The 27,664-nt window shown below is 43.3% G+C and overlaps 1 protein-coding gene across 1 annotated transcript in view; it reads right to left on the minus strand.

Moving 5' to 3' along the window:
* Positions 1-27,664, minus strand: part of AKAP13 (A-kinase anchoring protein 13) — a 231,889-nt gene that overhangs the window by 183,650 nt on the left and 20,575 nt on the right. The window contains exons 2-4 of the mRNA XM_006142666.3: positions 25,719-25,866; positions 14,577-14,873; positions 2,877-3,060 (exon numbers count right to left, since the gene is read on the minus strand). Coding sequence (XP_006142728.1) covers positions 2,877-3,060; positions 14,577-14,873; positions 25,719-25,866 — 629 coding nt within the window. The remainder of the gene's footprint in view (positions 1-2,876; positions 3,061-14,576; positions 14,874-25,718; positions 25,867-27,664) is intronic.

The raw sequence follows: 27,664 nt of genomic DNA on the forward strand, positions 1-27,664 counted from the left end.
AATGAACTTAAAATAATTCTTTTTGTAATTTATATTTTATTATAAAAATAACATAAAACTTGGCTTTTTTTTTTTTGAGAGATTTTCACTATAAGGGCACGTGTGCTCGCCAGACAGACAGAGAGAGACATAGAGACAGAAAGCAAGAAATCACCCCCCAGGGGGGATGGTCACGCCGCAATCCCTTCTCCTCCATTCTCCTCTCGGGATCTAGGACATGCACGCACATGCGCCCGGCGTGAGTTTTAAGCCACCGGGTCTGGGACGCGACCCGCGGTCGACTACATGGGCGTTCAGTGACATAGCCATTACGCTAACTGCTGGTTCCCATAAAACTTGACTTTTCAGTAAAGATAATGTCAACAGTTATTTAATCTAAAACATACACAACCATACTTCAATTTTGTACTATTAAAAACTGAAAAGAGACAACAAAAAAGACAAGCCTATATTGGGAAAATTTAATAAACTGAAGAGGATGAGTGTATAATGTGGTAATCTGATATATGTATACATTGGCCAGACAAATAAAGATAATGCATCCATTGTCCTACCTGCTTTTTTTTTTTTTTTTGGTGTGGTTAAGAATGTTTGAAATATACTCTTGTAGCGATGTCGATATACCAAATACATTATTATTCTGACACATTTTACAACATGCATGAACTCTGAGGACATTACATGGAAGAAGGTAGACACAGAAGGACAATACAAGATTCCACTTACATGAGGCACCTAGAGTAGGCCAATTCCTGAGGACAGAAAGGAAAGTGGAGGTTGGTGGGTGTGGCTGGGGGAAAGAGAGCGAGTGAGGAACTAGCACTTCATGGGTGGAGTTCCAGTTCGGGGTGATGAAAATTTTCTGGAAATGGATAGTGCGGACAGTTACATAACACTGAGTGTACTTAATGCCCCTGAACGTACACCTAAAAATAGTTATAATACTCAGTTCTGTGTTCTGTATACTTTACCACGGAAAGAGAGAAAGAAGGGGTAGAGACATCCCGACCCTGCAGAGTTGAAATTCTATCAAAGTCTACTGGTTTCACTGAGCTGTTCAGCAAAATCACCTCCTTTTCTGCCATTTTTAAATTACTGACGATGACTCAGCACTTTTTCTAGGCTTCGGAACCACAACAGCCCAAGAATTCAAGATAAGGGCCGGATCTGCAGCAGGTGTTCCTGCTCCTGCTGTCCCATCAGAGTTCTGTATCTGGAGATTTCTCCAGTTGGTATGCCTTGACACTCTCTCTCTCTCTCTCTCTCTCTCTCTCTCTCTTTTCAAGAGGAGCTAAGTGGCTTTCCCACACAACAGAGGGAGTATTTTCAGGCAAGCAAAAATGTCTTCTCCCAGAGCACACACACTCTGTTTTCCTTAAGGCTGCGCTGCAGTAACACGACTGGGACATCGCCGCCAAAGCATATAGTGAAGCTGCTGTGACCATTTCGTTTCCCGTTTGGATGGCCGCCTTCGACCATCTCTGCTTCCCAGCAAAACTCTGTCCTAGAAAATCCAGTGCAGAGGAACTGTAGTTGAGCTTTGCAATCGTTACACTGAGTTCATCCTGTCAACTTCTGGAGCAAGGCCTCTCCCTCCTGAAGCCATGAGGCCAACAACAGCAGGAAAAAAAAAAAATCACCGGCCAGATGGGAAGTACGAAGGAGGGGAGCAGAATACCCCTGGGAATACAGTCGTGGGAGGGCTCGGGTATCCAAAACTCATCTGAGAAGATGAGTGCCCTTCCTACCACTACTGTATCTGTAGCACCCATCAGAAAGCTTTCTGGAAAGAACCTTCTGTCTGGCTTAACTGGGAAAGTTGTAAGCTTGGCAGGTAAAAAGCAGGAAAAAGCTTTATGTAATTGTAAATACCATTACAGTTATGAGTTCTGCTTTCGGTCAGACTACGCTCCCCCTGGCCTCCCACAACACACACAGCTAAAAATGGTAAGATATAAAATGCAACTAAATTAAATCTGGCAGGAACAAAATATCTGAGAATTTGGGGATATGGACTCAATTTACAATTGGGTCTCTTGATTACTAGAAAGAATCGATCTAATGGGATTCATTCTTTTTCAGATGACATGGCAGAAAAGACAATGGCCACCAAACAAAATATACACAAGAAAAACTATTTTAATTTCTGCCATGCACAAATATGCCCACGAAAAATGTCAGCTGCTGTCATGCATTTATTTATTTACGCAAGGAGAAAAGAACTCTTCAAATGTTTTGACTAACAACCTTCCTTTAAAAGGCTCTTTATAGAGTCAGAACATATAACAAACCCACAGACAGACAGGATTTCCTACTGTGCGACTGCAGGACAATTCAGCTGCTTTTTAATGCTATTCACATGCACAAACCACTGTTCTCAATTTTAGTCCCAGAATTACATTCTAATCAAAACTCAATGGGTTACCTTCTTTTCTGTATACGGTTATAATATAATAAAGTACTGGTTTCTAATGAACTCTTTTCAAGTCTCAAAAACAGAGAGGAAAAAAACACATGGCACAGAACACGGCTTCCTCTTGCACTAGACCAGGACCAGGAGCAGCAGTGTATATGGGTAATGCTATGCTACTCCCACAGGCAGGACTCTGAGTTTTCAGTCCAACATCGCAGGTAAGAGGCAGTAAAGGCAGGGAGGCAGAAGCAAGAAGCACAGGGACCATGACTTACGTTCGTTTCCCTCAGACCAAGAAGCGTTCAGCACGAGCGGATGACAAGCCTCCAGCAGAAAGCGAGGTACAGAGCTGAGGTTTCAATTCCTGGCACACTCACACTGAAATGCCCAGTGGGCGGTACTGGGGTGACAAGGGGGTGGGGCTGGTGGCCAGAGGAGGGAAATGGGGAGAACGAGCACTTACTCGGTTAGAAGCTGGTGCAGCTTGTGATAACCTCGTTCCAAGGCCAGGGTCGCAGGTGTCGCCCCTTCCTGGTTGTGGATGCTGAGAGCTCCTCGGCCACCCGGCTTCTGCAACAGGAACCACGTCAGCCTCAGCAGTCCCAGCCGCACAGCAAAATGCATCAGTGTCTCCCGGGGGCCACCATCTGCAAAGGGAGAAGAAAATAAAAATAAGCGAGGAGAGCATGAACACAAAAAGCAAGCAAGCCGTCAGATGAGTTAGGTATGCTGTCTCCAAGTGCCTGGATCTGGAAGTTAAGCTACAGTGTACAGGGTAGCATCCAGGTTCTCTCAAAGTAACAAGAAGCTAGAAAAGAAGTATTGGAAGCAAACTCTTCAATAGGAAACAGCCCCACAAAACAGAATTGGAAGCAAAATCTTCAATAGGAGACAGCCCCACAAAACAGAAGCATGTCTATATTCTGAACTCACATAACTGTTTTCGCCAAGGGGTTTAGAAGGCTGACCCCCACATACATTCTTTTCCTTAAGAACAAAAACAAAACAAACACAACAGCAAACCCAGCCCCACAACATGGGAACCCAAGGGGAATAGGTGTGAGGATTCAGATGGGTGTATCATAAGGATATAATTACTTTTAGAAAGAACACCCAGTCAGGAATTGGCTCGCTAAACACTAAAAAACAGGTTCTGCTTGTGAAGTACACACAGGGTTTTTTTTTTTTCTTTTTTTTTTTTTTATTCTCCCACATTAAAGGTAAATCAAATTGCTGGCACTGCCACCTTTGTTTGTTTCTTTAATGAGAGAAAGAAATGCATCTTCAGGCATAATAAGAGAGACTAACTCTAAGGCAGCACATTGTAATCGCTTCAGAAAAGAAAACATGTGTTTGGGCTCTTTTTCCCCTTGCAAAGAGGGCTCCTTCTCCTTCTGCACAGTCAGTCACAGAAGTGGTGGAATGAGGAAGGCCTTTGGAGCCAGACAAATCTGGAGTCAAATCTGGCATTCACCACCTGCGTGTCCAGGGATGATTCATTTAGTCCCTCTGAGCCTCACTTCCTTCATCCCTAGAGTGGAACACCACTGTCCTTCCCAAGGGTTGTACCAAATGAGAGGAGGAGGGTACAACGGTGGCAGTCCCAGAACGGTGGCGTTTAATGACCAAATGAGAGGAGGAGGGTACAACGGTGGCAATCCCAGAACGACGGGCTGTCCAAGGCGCTCATTAAACGCCAATTCCTTCCCCTTCCCTGCTCTCATCGCTGTGCTCTTGGCCCTCAAATTACATCCCAAGTTCACGAGCAACACTTTCCTCCTCACTGTCCTGCTGTGCCCAACACCTGATGGCAGGAGCTGGGGTCACAGCGCGGTTGCTGCATACGGCTCTGTGGGGCCGTGCTACTCAACTCCAGGGAGGTGGGAAGGGTGTCCTGGAGACATGCCCATCTTCCGATCATCTCTCATTCGCCACGGCCTCTCCCGGGTCACAGCTTCTTCACTCAGCATTCCTGGGTGTCTTGGGCCCCAGGGCTTTCGCCCCAACTCTTCACTTAGCATTCCTGGGTGTCTTGGGCTCCAGGGCTTTCCCCTGACTCTGAAGTCCTCAGATACATGACTATCACCATCAGAATGACTGCGTCTTTAAAACATTCATTTAAAACTGATTTTACAGTAAACCTCACTATTTGCCAATGTCACTTAGTCTTTCCAAGGTAAAGTTCCATGGGAGCAAAATCTCATCTCTTTTTCCATCTTCTTTTTACAGCGGTTAGAAGGTGTGTATGTACTGGCCGGAGAGAGGGGGAAAGCACACCCCTAATGTGGAATGGTCATACCACGATCCTTTTCCCCCCAAGACTTCTTTCCATTGGGATTTGGGGGGCGTGTACATGCCCACTCTCAGCGTGTTTCTCAAGCCCTGTGGAGGTAGATCTAAATGAAGTCAACCAGGTAGGATCCAGCTCCCTATAAACAGTGCTTAACCACGGTGCAATGGGGCTGGGCCTCATATTGTTTATTTTCCCAAAAGCACTATACACATACTGACCAACTCAAAATTTATAGGGTATTTAAGTAGAAGCACATGGCTGGGGGAAAAAAAATGTCCCTGAAGAGACAATTACATGTACAGGTTAACAAATTTTAATCATCAACACCTTTGAACAGGAGGTACAGCCAGAACACAGGACAGAAAGAACCTTCACAAAAGATCAAATACCATCATCTGACCTACAGTTGCTCACAAGCCTTCGGACATCCTTATCAAATACAAAAGAGCTAACATGGCACTCACTGGCCGGTAGGTAGTGATTTTTAGAGGCTGCTTAATTTGCCCTTATTGGATAACACAACCTTAAAGTATTGTAGGTCCTCGAGAAAGACCTAATGTATTTTTCTGTTTTGAGCAAAAATGCATCATGACTTTCCTGACAACCCAAGTTTTTTTCCTTCACTTCCCCGTTTCTGATAGTTGTGTGCTCAAAGTCAGCCCAGCATGGATGAGGACTTTAAGAACAAGGACTGAACCTCTCAGATGCTGGCACCAAGTCCTATTCCATGTCCTCCCGCAATCTCACTCTGCAGTGTGCGACAGCAAGCACTACAAATGCTTCTGGGCCTCATTGCCAACAACGGACTAGAAAAAAGTAATACGTGGGGAGGACCTGCTCCGTGTCATATACTTCTTATCACCATTTTTCACTCTATCCTCACAATAAGCCCATGAGGTCTTGTTATTCTCGTTCATACAAATTAAATCAGGTTCACGGAATAACTTGTCCACAGCCAGAATACGATCTGAAAACTTTTCAGAGTCTGAAAACCATATTCCTTCCATCACTTTTTTTTTTTTTTTTTTAAGAGAAAGATTTTTGCTATAGGATGTGTATACTTGCCAGAGAGACAGAGGGACACAGAGAGAGAAAGTAAAAAGCCACGCCACAATTCCTTCTCCTCCATTCTCCTCTCGGTATCTTGGACACACCTGCACACGGGCCCAGCCTGAGTTTTAAGCTGCCAGGTCCAGGACTTGAACTGCGTTTGACTATGTGGGAGTCCAGTGACGTAACCATTACACCATCTGCTGGTCCCATTCTACCACGTGTTTTAAAATTTTTTAAATAAAAAGTAAATAGGCAATCACACAAAGAAGCTAATGGTGTGATTTTAAAAGCACCTTTTCCCGTTTCCCCCAGACTCTTTCAAATGTATTAGTTGAAAGTGTTACACAATGAATAACTGAAGATTCAATAACACAGGTGCTACAGTTCATCTTTTTCTATAGTTGCTTTATTATATGTCTAACCATCCTTCCACCTCTCAGTCCATCAATGCATTTATACATTTCAAAATAAGTTGAAGACAGGGGAACCAGCAGTTGGCGTAATGACTATGTTGCTGGACTCCCACGTAGTCGACTGCGGTTCGCATCCCGGACCCGGTGGCTTAAAACTCATGCCGGGCGCGTGTGTGTGCGTGCCCAAGATCCTGAGAGGAGAATGGAGGAGAGGGGATTGTGGCACGACCATCCCCCCGGGGGGTGATTTCTCGCTTTCTGTCTCTATGTCTCTCTCTGGCGAGCGCATGCGCCCTATAGCAGAAAAACTCACAAAATAATAATAATAATAACAAGTTGAAGACAGCAACATCAGTCCACTTCACTTCAGCATACACATCATGAAGCAGAGTTCAATCTATGGCTGTAACTTAGATGACCTACATACAGTGAAATACAAATGAAATAGATCATCTGATAAATTTTGACAAATACACATATCTGTGTGACGTCTATCAAAATATGTAACACAAGCAGCACCTAAGTTCCCTTGTGTTCAATCCCAGTTAATCCTTGCCTCCCTTATCACTAGAGTTAACTAACCACTGTTCTGAGTATTTCACTACAGATTACGTGTCTGTTCTAGAACTTCATGTAAGTGGAATTATAGTTGGCCCTCCATATCCACAGGCTCTGTATCCATACAGTCAACCAAACACAGATCAAAAACTATTCAGGGGGACCAGCAGTTAGCGTAATGGCTATGTCGCTGAACTCCCATGTGGTCGACTGCAGTTCAAGTCTCGGACCCCGTGGCTTAAACTCACGCCAGGCGCGTGTGCGTGCGTGCCCAATATCCCGAGAGGAGAATGGAGGAGAAGGGATTGCAGCGTGGTCATCCCCTCTAGGGGATGACTTTTCACTTTCTGTCTCTCTGCCTCTCTCTGTCTCTCTGTGACTGCACGTTCCCTATAGCAAAAACCTCTCCAAAGGAAAAAAAAAAAACTATTTAGAAAAAAAAACTTAAAAAGCATTATAAAAAATATTAGTTAAAAAATACAGTATAATAATTCACATAGCTTTACATTGTATTATTATTAGAAATCTAAAGATTATTTAAAAGTATATAGGAGGGGAACAGCAGGTGGTGTGGTGTTTAAGGTGCTGGACTCCCACATGGCTAACCAGGGTTTGAATTCTAGGCCCTGAAGCTTGAAAATCATGATGAGCACCCCAAAATCCTGGGAGAAGGGAGAAAAAGGCATTGCAGGGTGGCCACCTTCCCCCGCTGGGAAGTGACTTCTCACTTTTCCCCTTTCTGTCTGTTTTTGCTTTTTGGTAAGCACATGTGCCCTATAGCCACACACACATACTAAAAATAGTTATAATAAATCGTGCTAGGGCATGTGCATACATGCCCAAAATTCCCAAAAGGAGAATGGAAGAGTGAGATTTCTCACTTTCCCTGTCTCTCTCTGGTGAGTAAAAATCTTTTTAAAAAAATGTATATAGCTTGAAAGTCAACACCAGGCAAAGTATGTGCGTGCCCAAGATCCTGGGAGGAGAATGGAAGGCAAAGGGCCTGTAGCGTGGCCATCCTCCCTGGGGAGTGATTATTCACTTTCCCTCTCACAGCGTCTCTACCTGTCTCTCTCTCTCTCTCTCTCTCTAGTGAATACATGCATCCTAAGGCAAAAACTTCTTAAAAAAAAAAAAGTAGTAGTATATGAGAGGAAAAGAGCAGAGAAGCACGTGCATAGATTATGTGCAGACACGATGCCATTCATGTAAGGGTTGAACGTCCCTAGATTTCTATATCTGTAGGTAGCAGGGTGAGTCCCCAGGGAACCTATTTCCTTCAGTACCCAAAGACCACTACGGACCATACATACTCCTGCACAGGTCTTTCTTCACTGAGCAAAGACGTCTGAGAGTCATCCACACTGCTGCACGGTTAATGGTGCATTCCTCTTTACTGGTGAGGAGTAATCCTCTGCACATGTACATACGGTTAGTTTAGAAATTCTATTCATTTTTCATACATTTTTATTTGATCTGCAGGGAAGTTATGTGAACTATGTTTGTAGAAAAGGCATCCAAGGTGCCAAGAGATAAACAAATGAATGTGTGGTTTCTCTTAGTTCATGGTGTTTTAAGAGCATGAAAGTTTTTACTCAACTACCTTCCCTTACAGCCTTTTCCCTCTGTCTCAGTTTAAAATGAAAAGCACCAATAACTTAGGATCAATCTCTATTCTCTATTTTCCATATCTGTATTTTTTTTTTCTCTTAAGCTTCTTGTCTTTTTCCTCTATCTTCTGAGAGTTAACTGTTTTTCAGATCACTAACTGCATTTCCTAGGATGTTAATTGGGTCCTTTGTCCCTGTGTAAATTCAATTATACTTTGAGTTTCTGGATGTCCTTGCATCCATTTCACCAACTTCTTTGCCATCTTTGCCCTCAACACAATAGCTTTTTTATGCAGAAGTAATTAAAGCACCTAATGAGTTAATAGAGGAGGTTATCCTGGACCATCTGGATAGGCCTGATTAAATCAGCTGGAAGGCTTTTTTTAAAAGCAGGGCTTACGGGGCCAGTCCTGTGGCACAGCGGTCAAGTCAAACACTGTTCAGAGGAAGCTGGATCCCACAGGGCTGACTGGGGTCCAGTCCTGGTCCCGGCGGCTTACATGCTGGGTATGCATACATGTGCCTAGGATCCTGAAGAGAAGTACAATTAAAGAAAAAATGATTGCACATGCATATGCCCTGCTGGGGACTGCTTTCTCTCTTATCTGTACACATGCCCTCTGGCATTATAAAGGAGGAGAGAAAAAAAATAAAAGCAAGAGAAATAATATTTCTCCAGAATGAGAGAGATCCCACCTGCGGAGGACAGCCTAGCTGGTGCCCATAGAGCTCCACCCTGCACAAGATCACACATCCCTGACTGCCTGAGGACCGGGCTGAAGGGTTCGAGTTTGTCCCTGACCTTCTCCTCACTTCTGCCTTATGAATTTGGGACTTGCTTAGCTAGACCCCAGCTATAATAAACCATCGCTTGTAACCAATTGTCACATATATTTCTCCTACTGGTTCAGATTCCCTAGTTGAACCCTGGCTGATACACTCATCCAACCTGTTTTTCTCCTTGTCACTTCCTTCTCTAATTTCCTAGTAGACCTAACTTCTTTGATCTTTTCCAGGACAAATAGAAAATACCTTCTAAATTATAATTTTTTTTTTTTGAGAGGTTTTTGCTATAGGGCACGTGTGTTCACCAACGAGAGAGATAGACAGAGACAGAGAGACAGCGAGAAATCGCCCCCCAGGGAGAATGGCCACGCCGCAATCCCTTCTCCTCCATTCTCCTCTCGGGATCTTGGGCACGCACGCACAAGCACCCAGTGTGAGTTTAAGCCACTGGGTCTGGGACTTGAACCATGGTCAACTACATGGGAGTCCAGCGACATAGACATTACGCTAACTGCTGGTCCCAAAATTATATTTTTGGTGTCATACCCAGAAAATCTTCCATATAAATACTAATGATATTTCCCCCTTGACATTATGCTGTAATGTTCTTTCATAGGATCCATGTTGGTTGGCTTTTCTCTGTTCAACAGTATGCAATTGTAAAGATTTTTATGGAGCCTCAATTTGTACCCACTCAGAAGGTAGGTGGAGGGGCCAGGAGGTGATGTGGTTGTTAAGGCACAAGGTGGACCATGGCTCGAGTTCTGAACCCGATAGCTTAAAATACACACCAGGCGTGTGTTTGCGTGCCCAAAATCCCAGGAGTTGAATGGAGGAGAAGGCACTGCAGTGTAGCCATCCCCTGAGGGAGTGATTTCTCACTTTCCCTCTCTCTCTCCAGTGAGTGCATGCATCCTGTAGATTAGAAAAAAAAAGAAAAAAAAAAAGGTAGGTAGAAAATATCTTAAGCTCCTCTTGTTATCTACTCTCCCACACACTTTGTGCCAGATCTGCAAAGATTGATGTGTCTTATAGGCATTCAACTATGAAACTACTGGAGGGTTGTATGGTTTTTAAGTTGTCAAGATTCTCTGACCAAACTAAAAATTCTATGAACAATACAATAATCAAGGACTACATGTAATTTCCTACTGCAATGTGAAGCCTGGTCATGCCACAATCCTTTCTGATTCTTCGTTCTGTCAGGATGCCGGGTACCTGTGCATGTGCCCAGCATGTTTTCCAAGCTGCCAGGACTCAACCCCTGGTTAGCCATGTGGAATCTGCCTTCCTCTACAGAGTGCTTAATCCCTGCACTTTAAGGTGCTGGCCCAGAGACAGATATTCTTAACTGGTCAATGCTAGAAAAATGGGCTTTGGGTGGGTGGGGTGGGGGAGAAAAACCAGACCTGTGATCTTGTGATAAAAATCAAGATTTGAGAGACAACAAAACCTTCTGGAGTTAAAGGCCTGCTAATATTAGGCACTGCTTGTCTTGGGGTCAGCATCTATTAGGCCTTCGGGAAAAGTTTTGATGTATTTTTCTGTTTTTCTATGAAAAATGCTTCATGACTCTCCTGACAGCCCAATATTAATCCTTTGGGGGAGGACTCTTTGGCGGTTTTATGTTATAATTTTTTTTTTTTTTCCTGAGAGTTTTTGCTATAAGGCACATGCACTTGCTGGAGAGGCAGAGAGACAGAAAGTGAGAAATCACCCCCCAGGGGTGAAGTTCACACCACAATTCCCTCTCCTCCATGCTCCTCTTGGGATCTTGGGCATGCACACACACGTACCTGGCATGAGTTTCAAGCTGCCAGGTCTAGGACTCAAACCATGGTCAACTGTGTAGGAGTCTGGTGCCTTAACCCCTAGACCTCCTTCTGGCCACTTACCATTTTCTGTTTTAGCAGTGATAATAGAAAGAAGCACAGGGAAAATATTCACCAAAAGATGAAGCTCACCTATTAGCCAATGCCACGTACACAGACTTGGGGCTACACAGGCTGCCTCAGTGCAGTCTTTCTTAAACCTGCCATCTTTCTCTCCACCCAAATTTCTCCCTGTGGGATTTCTCCTACAATGAGAGATGATTAACTCTTCCTTTTACTTAATTATTCACAACTGAAGGATGAAGATTTTCCCCAGGATGCTCCTCCTTACATTCTCCAGAGCAAGGCTTCAATGGGCCACTCTCATCCTCCACACTCACCACCAAGGCACTAAAGGGCCAGGACAGCTACATGAGACCCGGGAAGTCAGAAAAGGAAGGTGTCCTCGCTTCCCCCTCCCATTCCCCTGCCTTTCGGAGGAATCCTTATCTCCTGCATTTAAGGAAGAATTGTGGCAAAAAAACCAGTGCAGAGGTATCTTTAGGTAACTACGGATTAGACAGCCCTTGGGAAAACTAAACTGTACAAACTCCCTCTTGCTCTTGTTTTAAAGTGTCAGGGTTTTAACTTTAGCAACAAGTAAAAACAAATGTAAAACAGTCTCGTTCTGCCTCAAGGAAGGCTCTTTTTAGGGCGGTCTGTTTTGCCCTTTTACAGAACATGTTGCTACCCTCACCAATGTTTTCTGTCTCCAGAAGGTTATTGGATACTAGTTGAGGTATATTCAAAATGAATCACCTTACAAACTAGCACACATTATCAGAACAGTTTCCCCACTCTGTAGATGAGGAAAATGAGACAGAGAGATTACGTACGTTGCACAAATTCTTGCAATGAAGTTAGAATATAATAAAACATGCTCTTCCATTTATAACCTCAAATGTAATCTAAGGGTTCTTAATGTTCGTGCCTGACTCTGAGAGAGACCATAGCATTTACTATACATACACGTTTGCAGGCAGGCACCTGCATTTTTTTTTCCTTGAGGAGAAATCTGAGCAATTTTCAAAAAGTCACTGACCTGAATAAACGGTTCAAAAGGACTGCATCTAGGGACCAGCAGTTGGTGTAATGGCTATGTCACTGGACTCCCATGTAATCAACTGCGGTTCTAGTCCTGGACCTGGGCATATGTGTGTGCACGCTCAAGGCCCCGAGAGGAGAATGAAGGAGAAGGGATTGCGGCGCGGTGTGGCCATCCCACGAGAGGCGATTTCTCACTTTCTGTCTCTATGTTTTTCTCTGTCTTTCTGGTGAGAACATGTATCCTTTCTCACTTTCCTCTTAAAAAAAAAAAAAAAAAAAAAAAAAAAGCACTGCATCTAAACAAAGAGTAGGATTAGCCATAAGTCTTCCATGACTCCTTTGCTCCTTTGTATGAGCATTAGGCTGCAACACCTGTGAACGTCCTAGCTTTCAACAGCAAGACCTGTTATGCAATGGGGTGCGTTATCCCAGGCACCAAGCTTACTTGGTACCTTCCTCCATTCTGTATCGTTTGAGAAGTATTTGGAGTGTGGCTCACTGGTGTGAATAGACTGTTTTTACATTACGTGTGGCCCCTCAACAGCCAGGAAACCCACATTCCCTGAAGTGCTCGGATTTGGATTAGTCCTTGCTGGCAATGCACGATCAGTTCTGAACAGCAGAAACTTGGGGGGTCCAGGGAGAGTACACAATAATAGAGAAGCTAGCAACTTCCCTCCTATTAGAGATGAGGAAGCTAAGGCCCAGAGAGAGGAAGCGATGGGTCCAAGTTTCAGACCTCTGCTCTTTCTAGCATTCATACATATATACGTATTATCACGGTAACATGAACCAAGTATCCAACTCCTGGGCCTTCTTTAAACAGGACAAAACGAAGCCACAGAAACACCTTAAGCCCACAACTAACCAATGCAGATGTAGGCTGATACCAATTTGTAAAGGGCAACCAGAATAATCACGGAAATGGCAGGAGCTCGAGGTACTAAGACCCTCTTTAGGTAACGCAAACGGTATGCATGCTCAATACAATGTCAAATGCTCCAACTTCTAGATCCTGCAGTGCAGAGGCTTTGTGGGCACATATTAATAATAATTTAAAAGGGAAAAGAAAGGGGCACATGCTATTGTCCTTGGTTTGGCTGTTCAGCCCACACATACTCTCATATTTCACCTCCATGGGACTGTCTTGGTGGCATCTGGCGGTTTGCCCCTGAGAGGGCAGGACACCGTTCTGACAGTCTGATCATAAGCCTGACTGTTAAATTCAGATTTCAGAGAGTTGAAGCTAGCAAATACCTCTTCACCATTCTTCCAGGGGAACAAGAATAAACTTATGTAATGAGCCTGAGAGAACAGGAACCAGACATGCCCTCGCTCGGCTCAGATGCCCTTGGAGCTGCTCCCGCACAGAGCGGGAGACTTCTGGTCAACTCGCCCCACCTAACGCCATGATCAAGGCTGGGGGAACTCTGTGGGGCACTGTGACTGTCCAGCTCTTTCTGACACACAATAGAAAATGTAAGCACACCCTCCTGGCAGGACCGCTAACGTCTGCCAATCGAGTGTTCAGCAGTAACGAAGCAGGCATTTTGAGCTCTATCTGTGAGACTCCTCAATCTTTCAACTGGATTTGAGTTCAGGAAGGGAACAAGAGCTTATTTATTAGAGTCCAGGGATACATTATGTAGTTTCATTTAAAAAATACAAGCGTAATCATAGCATCTAGATGGTAAGGTGCTATTAGAAGAATTATGTGGAAAAACCCTCACCTCTATAAAAGGACTCTTTTCAAGAGTCCTTTCTTTCTTGAACACTTTTTTTTTTTTTTGGGGGGGGGGATGGGGGCACCACAGGGAGCATGCACTCACCAGAGATAGACAGTGAGAAGTTAAGTGAGAATGTAGCCCCCAGTGGGGATGGCCACGTGCAATTTTTTCTCTTCCACTCTCTTCTCGGGATTTTGAGCATGCACGCACCACGTACACCCAGTGTGATTTCTTAAGCCACCAGGTACAGGACTCAAAATGCAGTCAAGCACGTGGGAGGCTAGCATCTTACCAATCAGACCACCTACTGGGCCCTCTTCCATGAACTCTTCTACACACAGTGAGAGTGGAAAAACCTGGTTAGAGAAGGGTGGGGTTTCCCGAGCCTCACCCTACTCTTGTGTTCCCACTCACTCCTAGCCTTACTTTTCTTCTGACTCCATGGACTCCAGAGGACTTCAGAACACAACAATGAAAACTCCCTCTTCAATAACGAAATGCCAGAAAGTCACTCTGCTACCATTCTCATGAAAGATGGGTCACTTTCTATGCTTGACAGATCACGTCTGACATCCAGACCCACAGGAAGGCAATGTGCCACATTCTACCTGGGACATTTCACTACAGGAACAGGTTTAACAGCCCAGTATAAGAATCTCGGAGAGACGCTTTCAAGGCCACTGCTCCAGTAACCGTAAGATTTATCTAACCACTGTGGAAGATGTGGATATACACAAAAGCAGTCCCACTGAACAATGGAGCATGCCCTACTCAGAGCGTCTGTGGGTCATATCTAAATTCTCACCATGCAAAGTCTGGTCTGTCCCCAACACATTCCACTCTGCTGGAAGTTTCAGGTGTCTGAATGCTAGCGCAACCTTCTCATCCAGGGAATTCACATCCCCGGACGGGGGTCCCGATCGGTCAAGAAAACGGGTGAAGTTCAGAGCCTGCTGGTTGCCAGCGCTGGTTGCCAGGAACTGGGCTGCATCGTAGGCTTCGTCCTGGATGAAGTGGAAGTCTTCCTCAGCCACCACAAACACGGGCAGCCCCTCCTTGGAAGCACAGAGCTGCACCTTCACCGTCTCGCAGCAGTCGTGACCTAGAGGAAACACAGGCGGTCAAGGATGGTGTTATAACCCCCCTGCCAAATGAAGGATGCTGCTGGGCCTCCTGAACTCTGTTTCCACGGTACACAAGTTTCTACTCCTAAGAGAAACCCCTTCTTCCTCTGAGCACTAACAAAGTCCTAGAACTTCACTCTCAGCTTTTGTGGGGATGGTTATTGGCAAATATGAGAGTGCTCCCTTAACAAACAGCAAACGACCCTGCAGTTCAGCTTCCACTGTGCCTGTAACACAACAGCCGGCACTGAAGCAGCTCTGAATATTCCCAACTGCTATTCGATTTGAACCAATCCACGAATGAAAACTCAAGGATCCTGTAGGCTTAGTACACACTGGCGAGTCTAATACCTGCTATGCTGGATTAGATCTGAAAGACCAGTGGGGAAAAGCCATCACTCACAGACGTTCTACGGGAGGAGCTGAAACATCCTCTAGCACGTGCCTTATTAACACAACCTAACAAAGCAAATGATAAAGTACTTTGAAAAGCATAGAACTGGGACCAGCAGTTAGCGTAATGGCTATGTCGCTGGACTCCCATGTAGTTGACCACGGTTCGCATCCCAGACCCGGTGGCTTAAAACTCAGGCCGGGCACATGTGCATGTGTGCCTGAGATCCCAAGAGGAGAACGGAGCAAAAGGGATTGTGGTGTGGCCATCCCCTCTGGAGAGTGATTTCTCGCTTTCTGTCTCTCTGTCTCTGTCTGTCTGGTGAGCACACGTGCAAAAACCTCTCCAAAAAAAAAAAAAAAAACATAGAACTACTCGATTTTATTTTATTATGATTTGTAATCTGAGTGTCTCTCTGTCTCTGTCTGTCTGGTGAGCACACGTGCAAAAACCTCTCCAAAAAAAAAAAAAAAAAAGCATAGAACTACTCGATTTTATTTTATTATGATTTGTAATCTGAGGCCTAAAAAATAAATCATTCTATAATTTTTGCTCTCAGATACAGGCTCTTTCTTATCTTAACCACTAGCAATGTTAAGTAGGCCCTCAAATGAAATCATCTAGCTCACACAAAAATGATGAGATGCGGTGGAAGTTCAGGAAATACGAACGCACCAGAGAGTCCGGCGTGCCGCTGTGCAGACCAGCAGCCCTCACACTGCGACTGCACAGCAACCCACATCCCCAGGAGCTTGACCCCGAGCGGAACCAAGCCAAGCTGCTAAGATGGAACTACACGGTGTTTCTGTGGGTGCCTCCCTCCTAGGGAATCAAACTTTCTTCTGAATTTCTAGCCCCACAAGGAAAAAAAAAAATTATTTCCAACAGGTAGATAGTATTCATCAAAACATAAAATGCCTTCCCTCAACTTTTAATCACTGATCTCACTTAGCCAGAACGATGCTCCTACCACCATCTTTCTTCCATAAAATACTAGTATCTTTTTTATAAGAAAAAGAACATTCTGTGAACATCCTTGTTCAATTACGCTGCCTCATGCTCTGGTAAACCACAGGCACTTGGGCATCCTCGACTTCCCTGGATCCATGACACCTGCAGAGAGCACTCAGGGGGGCACATGTGATCCATAGTCTGAGTCTCTGTGCCAGGGGCACAGGCCAATGGAGGACTTAGAACAAACTAAGCTTCCTGATGTCTTTGAAAGAAAAAATTGTTTTATCCATGTGATCATCAAATAAGTAGATCTTCCACATTCTTTTTCCCTAGGGCCCTCTTTAAGCCCTCATCCTTGTGACAAAAGACATCTCCCACTGCTGTGTAATTCTAGGGTGGTAACAAATACTTACTAACCAAGTACCTACCACATGTCGCCCATCTGACATGTCATTTTCTCTACACAGCAATTTTGAGGTGTGTATTATCCTCACTTTATAGATGAGAAAATTGAGACTTCCTGAAATAAAGTAACTAGCCCATGGTTACTAGCATCAGGTTACACAGTTATTAAGAAGCAGAACTGTTATTCAAAGTCAAATGACAGATACTCTTATATCGCGATGCAAAGGTTTTATACCACTTCTGCCTAAAAAGAGAAGATGGAACGAGCTAAAACCCTGCCTGGAGGGACTGGCAGGTGGCGTGGTGGTTAAGGGTGCTGGACTCCCACGTGGCCCACCATGATTCAAGCCCCGGACCTGGTGGCTTGCTTTCTCACTTTCCCACTCTCTCACTCTATCCCTCTCTGGTCAAATTAAAATATGTAAGTAAATAATGAAGTTCAACAAAAAATAGTTTTAAAAAAAGAGGGGAAAAAAAAACCTGTTTGAAAAGAGCCTAACCCTTGAGTGACAGGCCGTGCAACTGGTTAGAGAAAACTAATCAGAGTCGTGAAGTATGAAGTTATGTCTGCACACAGACACGTAACTCTGTAAGATACTCCCACTGAGCTGAACTCATTCCATGAAGGTTGCAGGAGGCCGCAGCATCCTCTGCCTAGTCGGTGTGTATGTGCACTCACACATTTCCACATGTACACACCCACATGTGCAAGTCAACATACATATGGAATTTATTTTATACATTTCATGTATTAAAAAAAATGAGAAAAAATACATACTCTTTCTATGAAGAGCAGTTAGTCTAGTTACCCAGGTTATCAATGTTGGCAGAAATAAGCCAACTGAGAGTCAGGTAGCCAGTATAGGTATTTTTCTTGGAGAAAGTGTTTCTTTTTATATTCCACACCATCTGACTCATTCCTGTTCAACAGCTAATAGCTTGACATCTACCAAGTCATCTACTCTGATTAGAAGGGACAGATGAGTAAGGTAAGAGCCCCACCCTCCGGAGGCTTCCAGCCCGTATTACAGGATGCAACAAGCTACACACAACAGCAATGAACGTCGAAATGGCATAAGCTCTATAAAAAACACTTTCAGTGCAATCTGGGCAGCTGAGGGGAGAAACGGCATTTCATAGACAGGCAAAAATGAAAAGATTTCGTAAGGAGGTGGCAGTTAAGAGAAGTCTTTGCCAGGTACCATGGCTCCCCAACCCCAGGAGTTCTTTTATCTTTTCTTTTTTTTTTTTTTTAATAATGTTTTTGCTATAGGGTATGTGTGCTCGCCAGAAAGACAGAGAGAGTCAGAAAGACAGAATGTAAGAAATCACCCCCCACCCAGGGGTGGCGGGGGGTGCAGGCACAACCACGCTGCAATCCCTTCTCCGTTCTCCTCTCAGGATCTTGGGCATGCATGCACACATGCCTGGCCTGAGTTTAAGCCACTGAGCCTGGGGCTTGAACCGTGGTCGACTACATGGGAGTCCAGTGACATAGCCATTATGCCAACTGCTGGTCCCCCCAGGGGTTCTTCTCAATTACAGGTTACACAACTCAGTGATGATTATGATATACTTAAAAGAGGATCCAAACTGAATTCTCCCTTCCAAACTTAAACTTAGTTTTGTTTTGGAAGAGCTACTATGGTAATCCACAATAACATCCACCGTCTCTGGGGCCAGCAGATGGCATAGTGGTTATGTCACTAGACTCCCCACACAGTCAACCACAGTTCAAGTCCCAGACCCAGTGGCTTGAAATTCATGCCGGATGCGCGTGCATGCATGCCCAAGATCCCAGGAGAAGAATGGAGAAGGGACTGCGGCGTGGTCAACCCTCCCAGGGGTGATTTCTCACATTTCTCTCACTGTCTCTGTCTCTCTCTGGCGAGTACATGCACATTTAGGCAAAAACCTCTACCCCAAAAAAAAGCAAATCTGCTGCCCCTTCCCATCTAAACAGTCCTTATTCTTTCTTACCAATCTCCTTCCTCAAGCCTATGCAAAGATAAAAATATGAAAATAGGAATCAGAAAGGGAGTTACAATGCCTCTACAAGTCAATGTAATTCACTGCTCTATAAAATCGCCCTTCACAGAGAGAGAGAGAGAGAGAGAGAGAGAGAGAGAGAAACAGCCATGGCGAAGCAACACCACCTCACACGAAACAGTGAAGTGCACATGGAGAGGACCTGCCTGGGGTGGCTAGGACGACTGTTTGCCTGGACAGGACGGGGTGGGGGCTGACAAGGGAGGGTGTGTTGTGCTCGGCAGCACAAGTACGCTCTCATCTTCCCCTTCGAGGTTAGATTTTAATCGCTATCACCTTTCCTACAAAGCATCTAGGAGGGAAAAATGCAGCACTTTTTGTTTAAAACCAAAGGTTACATAATACGAGCCCAGTAATGGAACTAAAATCCCAACATATGCACACATAAAACCTTGTACTGCCACAAAGTCGCTCTCATGATACGGCGATGTGCAGAAGGCCATTCGTCTTACGACTGCCTTTGTTTACGTGTAAAGGCGGCGGCCGGTCATTCAACATGTCTACAACCACAGTGCAAGGATGCGGACCTGGAAGGCCATTTCCAATCTGGTATAATAATCGTAATCTAACTTTCTGCATGGAAACAGAAGCTGCAGTAGCAAGAAGAGTGGTGTGATTTTTTTTTTTTTTTTTTTTTTTTTTTCTTTTTTTATTTCCAGGGGTTTTTTTTTTTTTTTTTTTTTGCTATTATAGTTCTATTGTGTTTTTCCTTCTACTCAATTTCCTGTTAACGAGAAAGGAAAATAAAAATCAGATGTTTTAGAAAGGAAGTTCTGGGGAAAATTTTTTTAATGTTTTTTTTCCTTTATTCATGAAAGAGTACATGTGCCAGGGGCGGGGGGGGAGACAGACAGACATACCGTCTAGAGGGCCTGGCCATGCTACAATTCTCTTCTTCAGTCCTCTAAAATCTTGGGCAGATGCATGTGTGTTTGGCATGTTCCGGGCTGAGGATTTAAACCACTGTGCCCTATGGGATCCTGCTTCTGCTGAGCAGCATGTTACTGCTGTGCCATAGAAAAACTTCTGGCCCTGAAAAATTTACTGAACTTCAACGCGAAGCTACCTTTAACTATTTAGAGATGAAAAGAAGAACAAGAAATTGTTAAAGAAACTTGGCCTAAACTTTAATTCTATTTTTAAAATGGCCTCTGAATTTATCCCACAATCAGGTCCAGTTCATTTACAACAACAATATAAAATGAATTATGGGTGAAAGAGTTCCCAACTGAGTGCAGGGTCCGAAGTGTGCTGGAAATTAGCTGCTGAAGTCATAAAACACTAGGTTCGAAACCCTGCTCCAGACAGGTCTGATTATCTTGAGAAAGTAACTCAGCCTTGAAGCTAGTTTCCTTGTCCACAAATCACGAACACAAAAAACCTTATAGATTATGAAATACATGAGAGATGGCCCCACTAGTGGTTATAACTATTAGCTCTTAAAATGCTCCTTTTGGGTCAACAGGCAGAGTGGTAGTTAAGGCACTGGATTCCCACATGGCTGACCACAGTTCAAGTCCCAGACCTGGCAGCTTGAAAATCATGCTGGGCATGGGAGAGAACAGATTGCAGCAAGGTATGCACTCCCTGGAGGGTGATTTCTCACTTTCCCTCTTTCTGTCTCTCTCTAGTGAACACATAAGCCCTATGCACCACCACCACCACCCCCCAAAAAAGTAAAAGTTCCTGTTCAAGTAACTCAGAGGAAATAGATTCCTAATACTCTTCCAAAAGTTTGTCCAACATGACCCAAGAAAGATCCTGAGCTAAATGTTACCTTTGCAATACAGAACTAGAAAAATTAAGGGAGGGAGTGATTAATAAGCAAAATCAAAAGAAGCACCTAGGTGAGAAAAAGAAAAAATGAACTGTTAATGGTTCTCTTAAGGTCACCTAATCCACACCTTTTTTAAGCCCTCAGGTCAGGAGGTGTGTGCCCATGAGGTTGAGAGCGCTTTCCTGCACTCTCCTTATCACTCACTATATGAGGCACCCGCGCCCATGGAAACAAAATATTGCCGCAGATAAACAAAGCTGCTGAAGCATGACCCAAGAGTGACTTCATTTCCTATTGAGCTAAAAGTGGAACGCATCCCATCCGGGCCTTCTCTTCTGAGCATGAAACAATTGGGACTTTGTTTCATCGGCCATCCACAAAGGAACCCTAAAAGTGCTTGCTGGGCCAGCTAAGCCGGTTCCATAGAGATGTCATCCTCTAAGAGAGAAGATATGGTTGCAGTCAGACGTGGAAGACATAAAAATAATGTCTTTACTAGTTCAGTTTGGCATCAAAGTATTTCTGAATTTGGAGTCTGTTTCCTTCCTTTGGGGAAGGGTTAAAGAGAACATCAGTCTTCAGACTCGCTTCATTAGAAGATGAAATGATGTGCAGAAGGATGCATCTATTGCTAATTTGGGCTGATCTCATGGTATCTATGCAAATTTGGTTAAATGCAGCTTTATGAACAGGACGATTTAAGATGAGGTGAAAAAACAGCAGGCACCAGGATTTCATGGACATTGTGGAAGAGAGGAAAGAACTAATTAATGCTAAAAGTCCGCTCCACTGTATTCCAGCCAAGGCAGTGTTTCCCAGTGTTTTTTCATTATTATCCCCCCTGAGAAGCCTTATTAGATGTTTCTCTCTAGTCACCTCTTCCCCAACACGTGAAATTTTAATACCACAGATCTATCACACATGTGTATCTGTGCTTCCTATATACAAATTAAGTGATTTTGTGTCCTTCCCCCCAAAGTCATTGATCACCCCTTGGGAGGCTATCACTCCTGTTTCAATGCACACACAGGATTCCAGTACTGCGCTCTCAGTTCTCAGGTGATGAAATACGGAATTTCCTCCTAACACTGTAACTGGGACAGCAGGTAACAGACCTTCCCTTCAACGGCTTCTCAAGTGTGTTTCCCCAGTATCATCACCGTGGGCACTCACTAGCACGAGTACTGCAATTTAAACCTTTTAAAGCATAATGTCGCATCCTTCTAGAGACAGGAGTATTTTAGAAGAAGGAGACTATTAGAAAATGTCCAATACAAAACTGACTGATTATGGAATGGTGGGTGACGTGCTAGATGCAACATGGCTGACTCCCTAGTTCGAGTGCTGGACCCAGTAGCCTGGAAACCACACCGAGTGTGTATGTATGTGTGCCCAAAGTCCCAAGAATGGAAGAGAGGAAACTGTAGCATAGCCATTCCCCCAGGGACGTGTCTGTCAAATAACCTGTGGTTACCTCCCCCAATATAAAAGTCACTTTCCCTCCCTCTCTAGTGAGAGCATGCGCCCCAACGTAAAACAAATAAAAGAAACTGATTACTTTGTCAGGGACAGGTATCTAAATTCACTGATTAGGCCCACTGAAAGCCTATAGTGGGCCAGCAGATGGCATGGTGGGTAAGGCAACTGGATCTCATAGAGCCAACAGCTGGGTTCAAGTCCCATACCCAGTGGCTTGAAAAACACAGCAGGCACATGTGCATGTGTACCCAAACCCTGAAAGGAATTAGACATGGAGAAGGGATTAAAGTGAGACCATCACTCATGGATGGTGCTTTTTCATTCCCACCCCCCACCAGTACACACACCCTTGGGCAAATTGGTGGGGGGGGGATATAACTTATTTTCAAATATGCTATTGAGTTTGGTCATTTCTGGACACCCAATGTTAGAGTCTGGTTCACAAGAAATGAAAGACACATTATGCTGTAGCTGTAGAACCATTTGTTGAGACCTGGCTACAATTAAATGCAGTAAGATGTGTGATCATGATAAACATATTCTTTTGAATGACAAATCTACTTTATGTAGTACTTTCCCTTACAAGTAAAAAAGAAAGGAAAAATACAAAAGAAATGAGCCAAGTTCTGAGTCGATGAAGACTGGTAGTTTTCCTGTCCAATAAGAACCTCTCCGATGAATTTTGAAAGTAAATAATAGACATATTGAAAAAAGGATTTCATTTTATCAAAGATTCTGCACTGAAGCCTTTCACAAAAATAGTGTTGCAGAACCCACTAAACATCCTGTCTTGTTTGCATCCTGAAATCATTGTTTCCTTGGTCTAACTTCAGTTTTATTAACAAAAGTGAACACAGTAAAACAGTACTAAACACCCCATCCCTGAGAATTACCTTGGCTACCCAAATGTCACTACACTATTTACCAATCTTACACAGGTCTTTTAAAAAAGAAAAAGAAAAAAAAAATCTCAGCTTGGGAACCAGCAGTTAGCGTAATGGCTATGTCGCTGGACTCCCACGTAGTTGACCGTGGTTCACGTCCCGGACCCAGTGGCTTAAAACTCACGCCGGGCGCGTGTGGGTGCGTGCCCAAGATCCCGTGAGGAGAATGGAGGAGAAGGGATTGCGGCGTGACCATCCCCCTCGGGGGTGATTTCTCGCTTTCTGTCTCTCTGTCTCTCTCTGCCTGGCGAGCGCACGAGCCCTATTGCGAAAAAAACCTCTACCCCCCCCAAAAAAAATCTCAGCTTCATCTCTTGTGGAAAACGACTGGTTTATTAAAAGGTGACTTAGGGCTGGATTTATCTTCTGTGACGTGCCATTAATGAGGTATTTTCATTTATGAAAACAGTAACACCTTTCATTATTAGAGATGTACTTCCATTTCAGGCTATGTTACAGAGCAAACTATACCCTTTAACCAGACACTTCCTAAGCAAACTTTGACCATCATGTTTTATAATGCAACCTGTTAGTTGGTCTCTTGTGTTAATTAGCACAAAGATGGGCTTGTTTTTAAAACAAGATATTCTTTTCAGTCTTCAAAAATATTTTTATTAAAAAGTGTACAGATCAGCCCAGCAGCTGGTGCAAGTAGCAGGATTGGGTGCTGTTCTATGAGAATGGGGGGGGGAGGGGATGGCAGGCCCAGGTGTGAACACCGGACCAATTCAGATCAGTCAGGTGTAGTAACACGTGTCTGCAAAATAATAACACGTAAAAAGTGTTAATGTATTATGTAAGTAACATGCTCACTGTAAAGCACTGAACATTTAAAAGGCAGATAAAGTAGAAAGTCAGTCTAAACTTACCTCCTTCCTAAGAACTACTACTCTTAACACACTTCACTAATAAAACAGAATGGGATTATAACTACTGCTTTTAACTGTAAGAAGGCAAAAAAAAAAAAAAAAAAGAAGATTAGTTTTTAAAAGCCTTCATAAAGGATCAAAAAGAGCATCTAATACTCTTTGTAAAAATAAGGAGTCATTATTCGGACCAGCACATGGCGTAACGGCTATGTGATTGGACTCCCATGTAGTCGACCATGGCTCAAGTCCTGGACCCGGTGGCTTAAACTCACACTGGGTGCATGTGCATGTGTGCCCCAAATCCTGAGAGGAGAATGGAGAAGGGATTGCAGCGTGGCCATCCCCCATAGGGCGTGATTTCTCACTTTCTGTCTCTCTGTCTCTCTTTCTGGCAAGTGCACGTGCCCTATAGCAAAAAACCTCTCCCTTCTCAAAAAAAAAATAAAAATAAAAATAAAAATAACTAAATAAGCAGTCATTTTCTATCCTGACTACCTTCTTATACTTCCTGTCCCTAAAAACTGGGAGGATAGGGAGAGAACATTCCTAGGTACTATCTACAGTCATTAAATCCTATATTTTCTAAAGGCATTTTTGCCAAGTAGAGAACAAATACAGTTTTCAATGGTTTAATGCCAATTATTATTAATTTTTTTTTGAGAGGTTTTCACTACAGGGCGCGTGCGTTCGCCACACAGAGAGAGACATAGAGACAGAAAGTGAGAAATCACCACCCAGGGGGGATGGCCATGCCGCAATCCCTCTCCTCCATTCTCCTCTTGGGATCTTGGGGCACGCACGAACACATGCCCGGCGTGAGTTTTAAGCCACCGGGTCTGGGACGCGAACTGCGGTCGACTACGTGGGAGTCCAGCGACATAGCCATTACGCTAACTGCTGGTCCCCAGCTGTCAACATTTTTTAAGGTTCCTCCTAAAAGTGTACTCTCTTAAATTCTGATGAGAATTGGTCAAGTGTTTATTTTGATGCAAGGTCTATTTAGGAGAGAAACTCCTCTCTGAATACGAATCAATAGCTTTTAGTGCACTGAGCTCAAGGAGGAAGCCAGATCTCACATGGCAGACCGAGAATCAGGGCCGGCCCCTGGAGCACTGAAAACCACAAGGGGTGCCCACACATGTGACAGGACATTGATAGAATTGTAGAAATGGAGGAAAAAAGGCTAGCAGTAAGACCAATCCCATCAGAAGGTTCTCTCTCTCTCTCTTATTAAATGCCATCCTTTGGTATTAAAAAAAGTTCTTTATATATCAATACATATACATATATAAAGTACACCTTTTTAGATGCTAGAAAGTGCCAAGAGACCTTCATTAATATATCGGCCTTTTCTGATGGAAATGGAAATGACTTCACAACTCTGTAAAAACTTTTAATAAATATTTAGTAAAAATAACTTTTACTAAATAAATAATTGTTAAGCCTATAAATGCAGCAGTGATAAAGCATACATTCCATCATAGAGCTGTGATTTCTTAATTCGGCAAAAATTTGGCTTCTTGATGAATCTGTGAGCTTTTCCATTTCATCACAGGTACTGAGGAATGTGTCATTAATTGTATTTCACCCTTTAGTTTTGCCACCATGAAGTTCGGAATCCAATCTGCAGTTCTGCCATAGAAACCACAAGGGCACTTAACAACTTCTCTGTGTGCTTTAGTTTTCCCCAAACCGCAATTTTCCAGTACAATAACATTTTTATCCGAGTTTTAGATTTCAGTTGATGACGCACTTTCATGTCACTGATTTCTAGTTACATTTGGATTTTTGTGCATCGAGCATAACATAAGCAGAATACAGTACTGTGTACTTAAAGTAACAACCGGACATTTACATTACTCGGATTCACTCTTCCTCGCGCTCCAAGGAATGTGGATGAACCATGTTCAAGAACTAGGAAAGCCTAGTAAAAATCCCCTTCAAATACGTACCAGGGGCGATGGTCTCCAGCGTATCCGAGCTGACCTTCCGAGTACTTGTGCAGTGATGGAGGGTGGAACCCGAAAACACCAAGTAAAAAACTACATCATCTTCAACTTTATCCTCTTCAGTGAGCACCACGGTAACAACACAATCGCCCTAGGCAAGAAAAAGATACAACAGACTCACAAAGAAAATTGTAACAAATATTTTGAAAGTTACCTTTTTCAGTCTCTTGTGATCTTTTTTGTTATCATTTATTTTTAAATTTATTTTATTTATTTATATTTGACCAGAGAGGGAGGGAAGGAGAGAGAGGGAGAGAAAGAGAGAGGGAGAGAGAGAGAGAGAGAATGTGAGAAAGCAAGCCGCCAGGTCCTGGACTAGAACCGCAGTTGGTCATGTTGGAGTCCAGCACCCTTAACAACCACGCCATCTGCCGGCCCCGAAAGTTACCTTTAAAATTCAGTTTTTTGAAATTCTAAAAGCTGTTTATCTATTATCTGTCAAGAACTGTGGAGTATGAGCAAAAACTTTTGATACGTAAAGTAAATGTATGTGGAAAAATGTAAAAAAAGAAAAAAAAAAGAAAAAAAAAGTAAAAGATACAGCAAGTTTGCATTATGAAAGTTCTTCTTGGAAGCCCACCTTCATTACACATCATATTGAAGAGAAATAAACTATATCATCTAAGCTGTATCCTCATTCTAGTATCAGGCAATATTCTAAGCAGTGATGATACAGAATAAACCTGAAAAACACAGTTTAAGTTATTATTTTAGTGGAAAGGATGAGAGAAGCCACTAAATTCATTTGTGGAGTGTTTATATATTTATTTACTTGATAATGCGTTTTATAGAAAGGAGAAATTCAAGAAAACCAAAAAATAAAGCAAAGCAGATAAAGGAGGTATGTTAAATATAGCTAACTTGCACGTTCCAGTTGCAGCAATAAATCTCTAAATTCTACATCCCACACACCACTACCAAGTCCACATATCCTTCAGCAAAGGTGCAAGGTATCTAGTCAGCATACCTGGAAAGGATACAGTGCCAAGGGTACGTATGAGCTAGGCTCCAGGCAAATCCGGCTTTAAATCCCACTATCCTACAAAGTCATACTCAGACACACTGCACCCCGTACCCTCGGCTATGTAAGGGAGATGTCCTTCTCTCCCCTGTAACTAATATCTGAAAACTCTTGGAATGAACATGCACGTCTCTATCTAAGGAAATACTCTTAAAGCTATTAGTATAGGATCTGTGTCTCCTGAACATCTGACATCCCTATTTTATTTTTCTATCTACCCCCACCACTAAGCCCTTGAAATCAGGAAAACAAAACATAAAACAAAACAACCTTATGCCACTAACTTTGCCCGTGTTGTTACAGCTACTTGGAAGGTAAGGTGTCTATCTTTTGGTTGCAAATGTTCTTCTAGTACTTTTTATACACTGTTTTGTTTTTTTTAAATTGAAGCCAATGGCTCCAACATATTCTGTGAAATATTGTCCTCATTATTACGCTCCCCATTATAAATATTTATCATTTGTGTTGTAACTATAAACTAACAAGATTTTGAAGCAGTGAGATTTAAAATTATGTGAATCTTACTAAGGTACTTAAGGCCCCAGCCACAGCAGTGTACACTGGGAGATGCTCCTACTTGGCAGGATGAGATTGTACAGGAGGCCGAGTTCGATTCCCATCCTAAAAATGTAGAGCTCAGTGATATGCCTGCATTTCCAGCAACTTAGGAGGCTCGGGCAGGAGGACCACAACATACGGAGTCCTCGTCTTAAATAATAAAAATAACACACTACCAAAAAAGACAGGTCATTTCAGCATTAAAATTAGGAGAACAAAGTCTTATTATTTATAGTATCTTTCTTTTCCATTTTAGCAACAAGAAGGCTCAAAAGAAAACCATGCCACCCTGTGGCCAAAACTTAAGCCC

Source organism: Tupaia chinensis, unplaced genomic scaffold (assembly GCF_000334495.1).
Source record: "Tupaia chinensis unplaced genomic scaffold, TupChi_1.0 Scaffold000078_1, whole genome shotgun sequence".
NCBI lineage: Eukaryota > Metazoa > Chordata > Mammalia > Scandentia > Tupaiidae > Tupaia > Tupaia belangeri.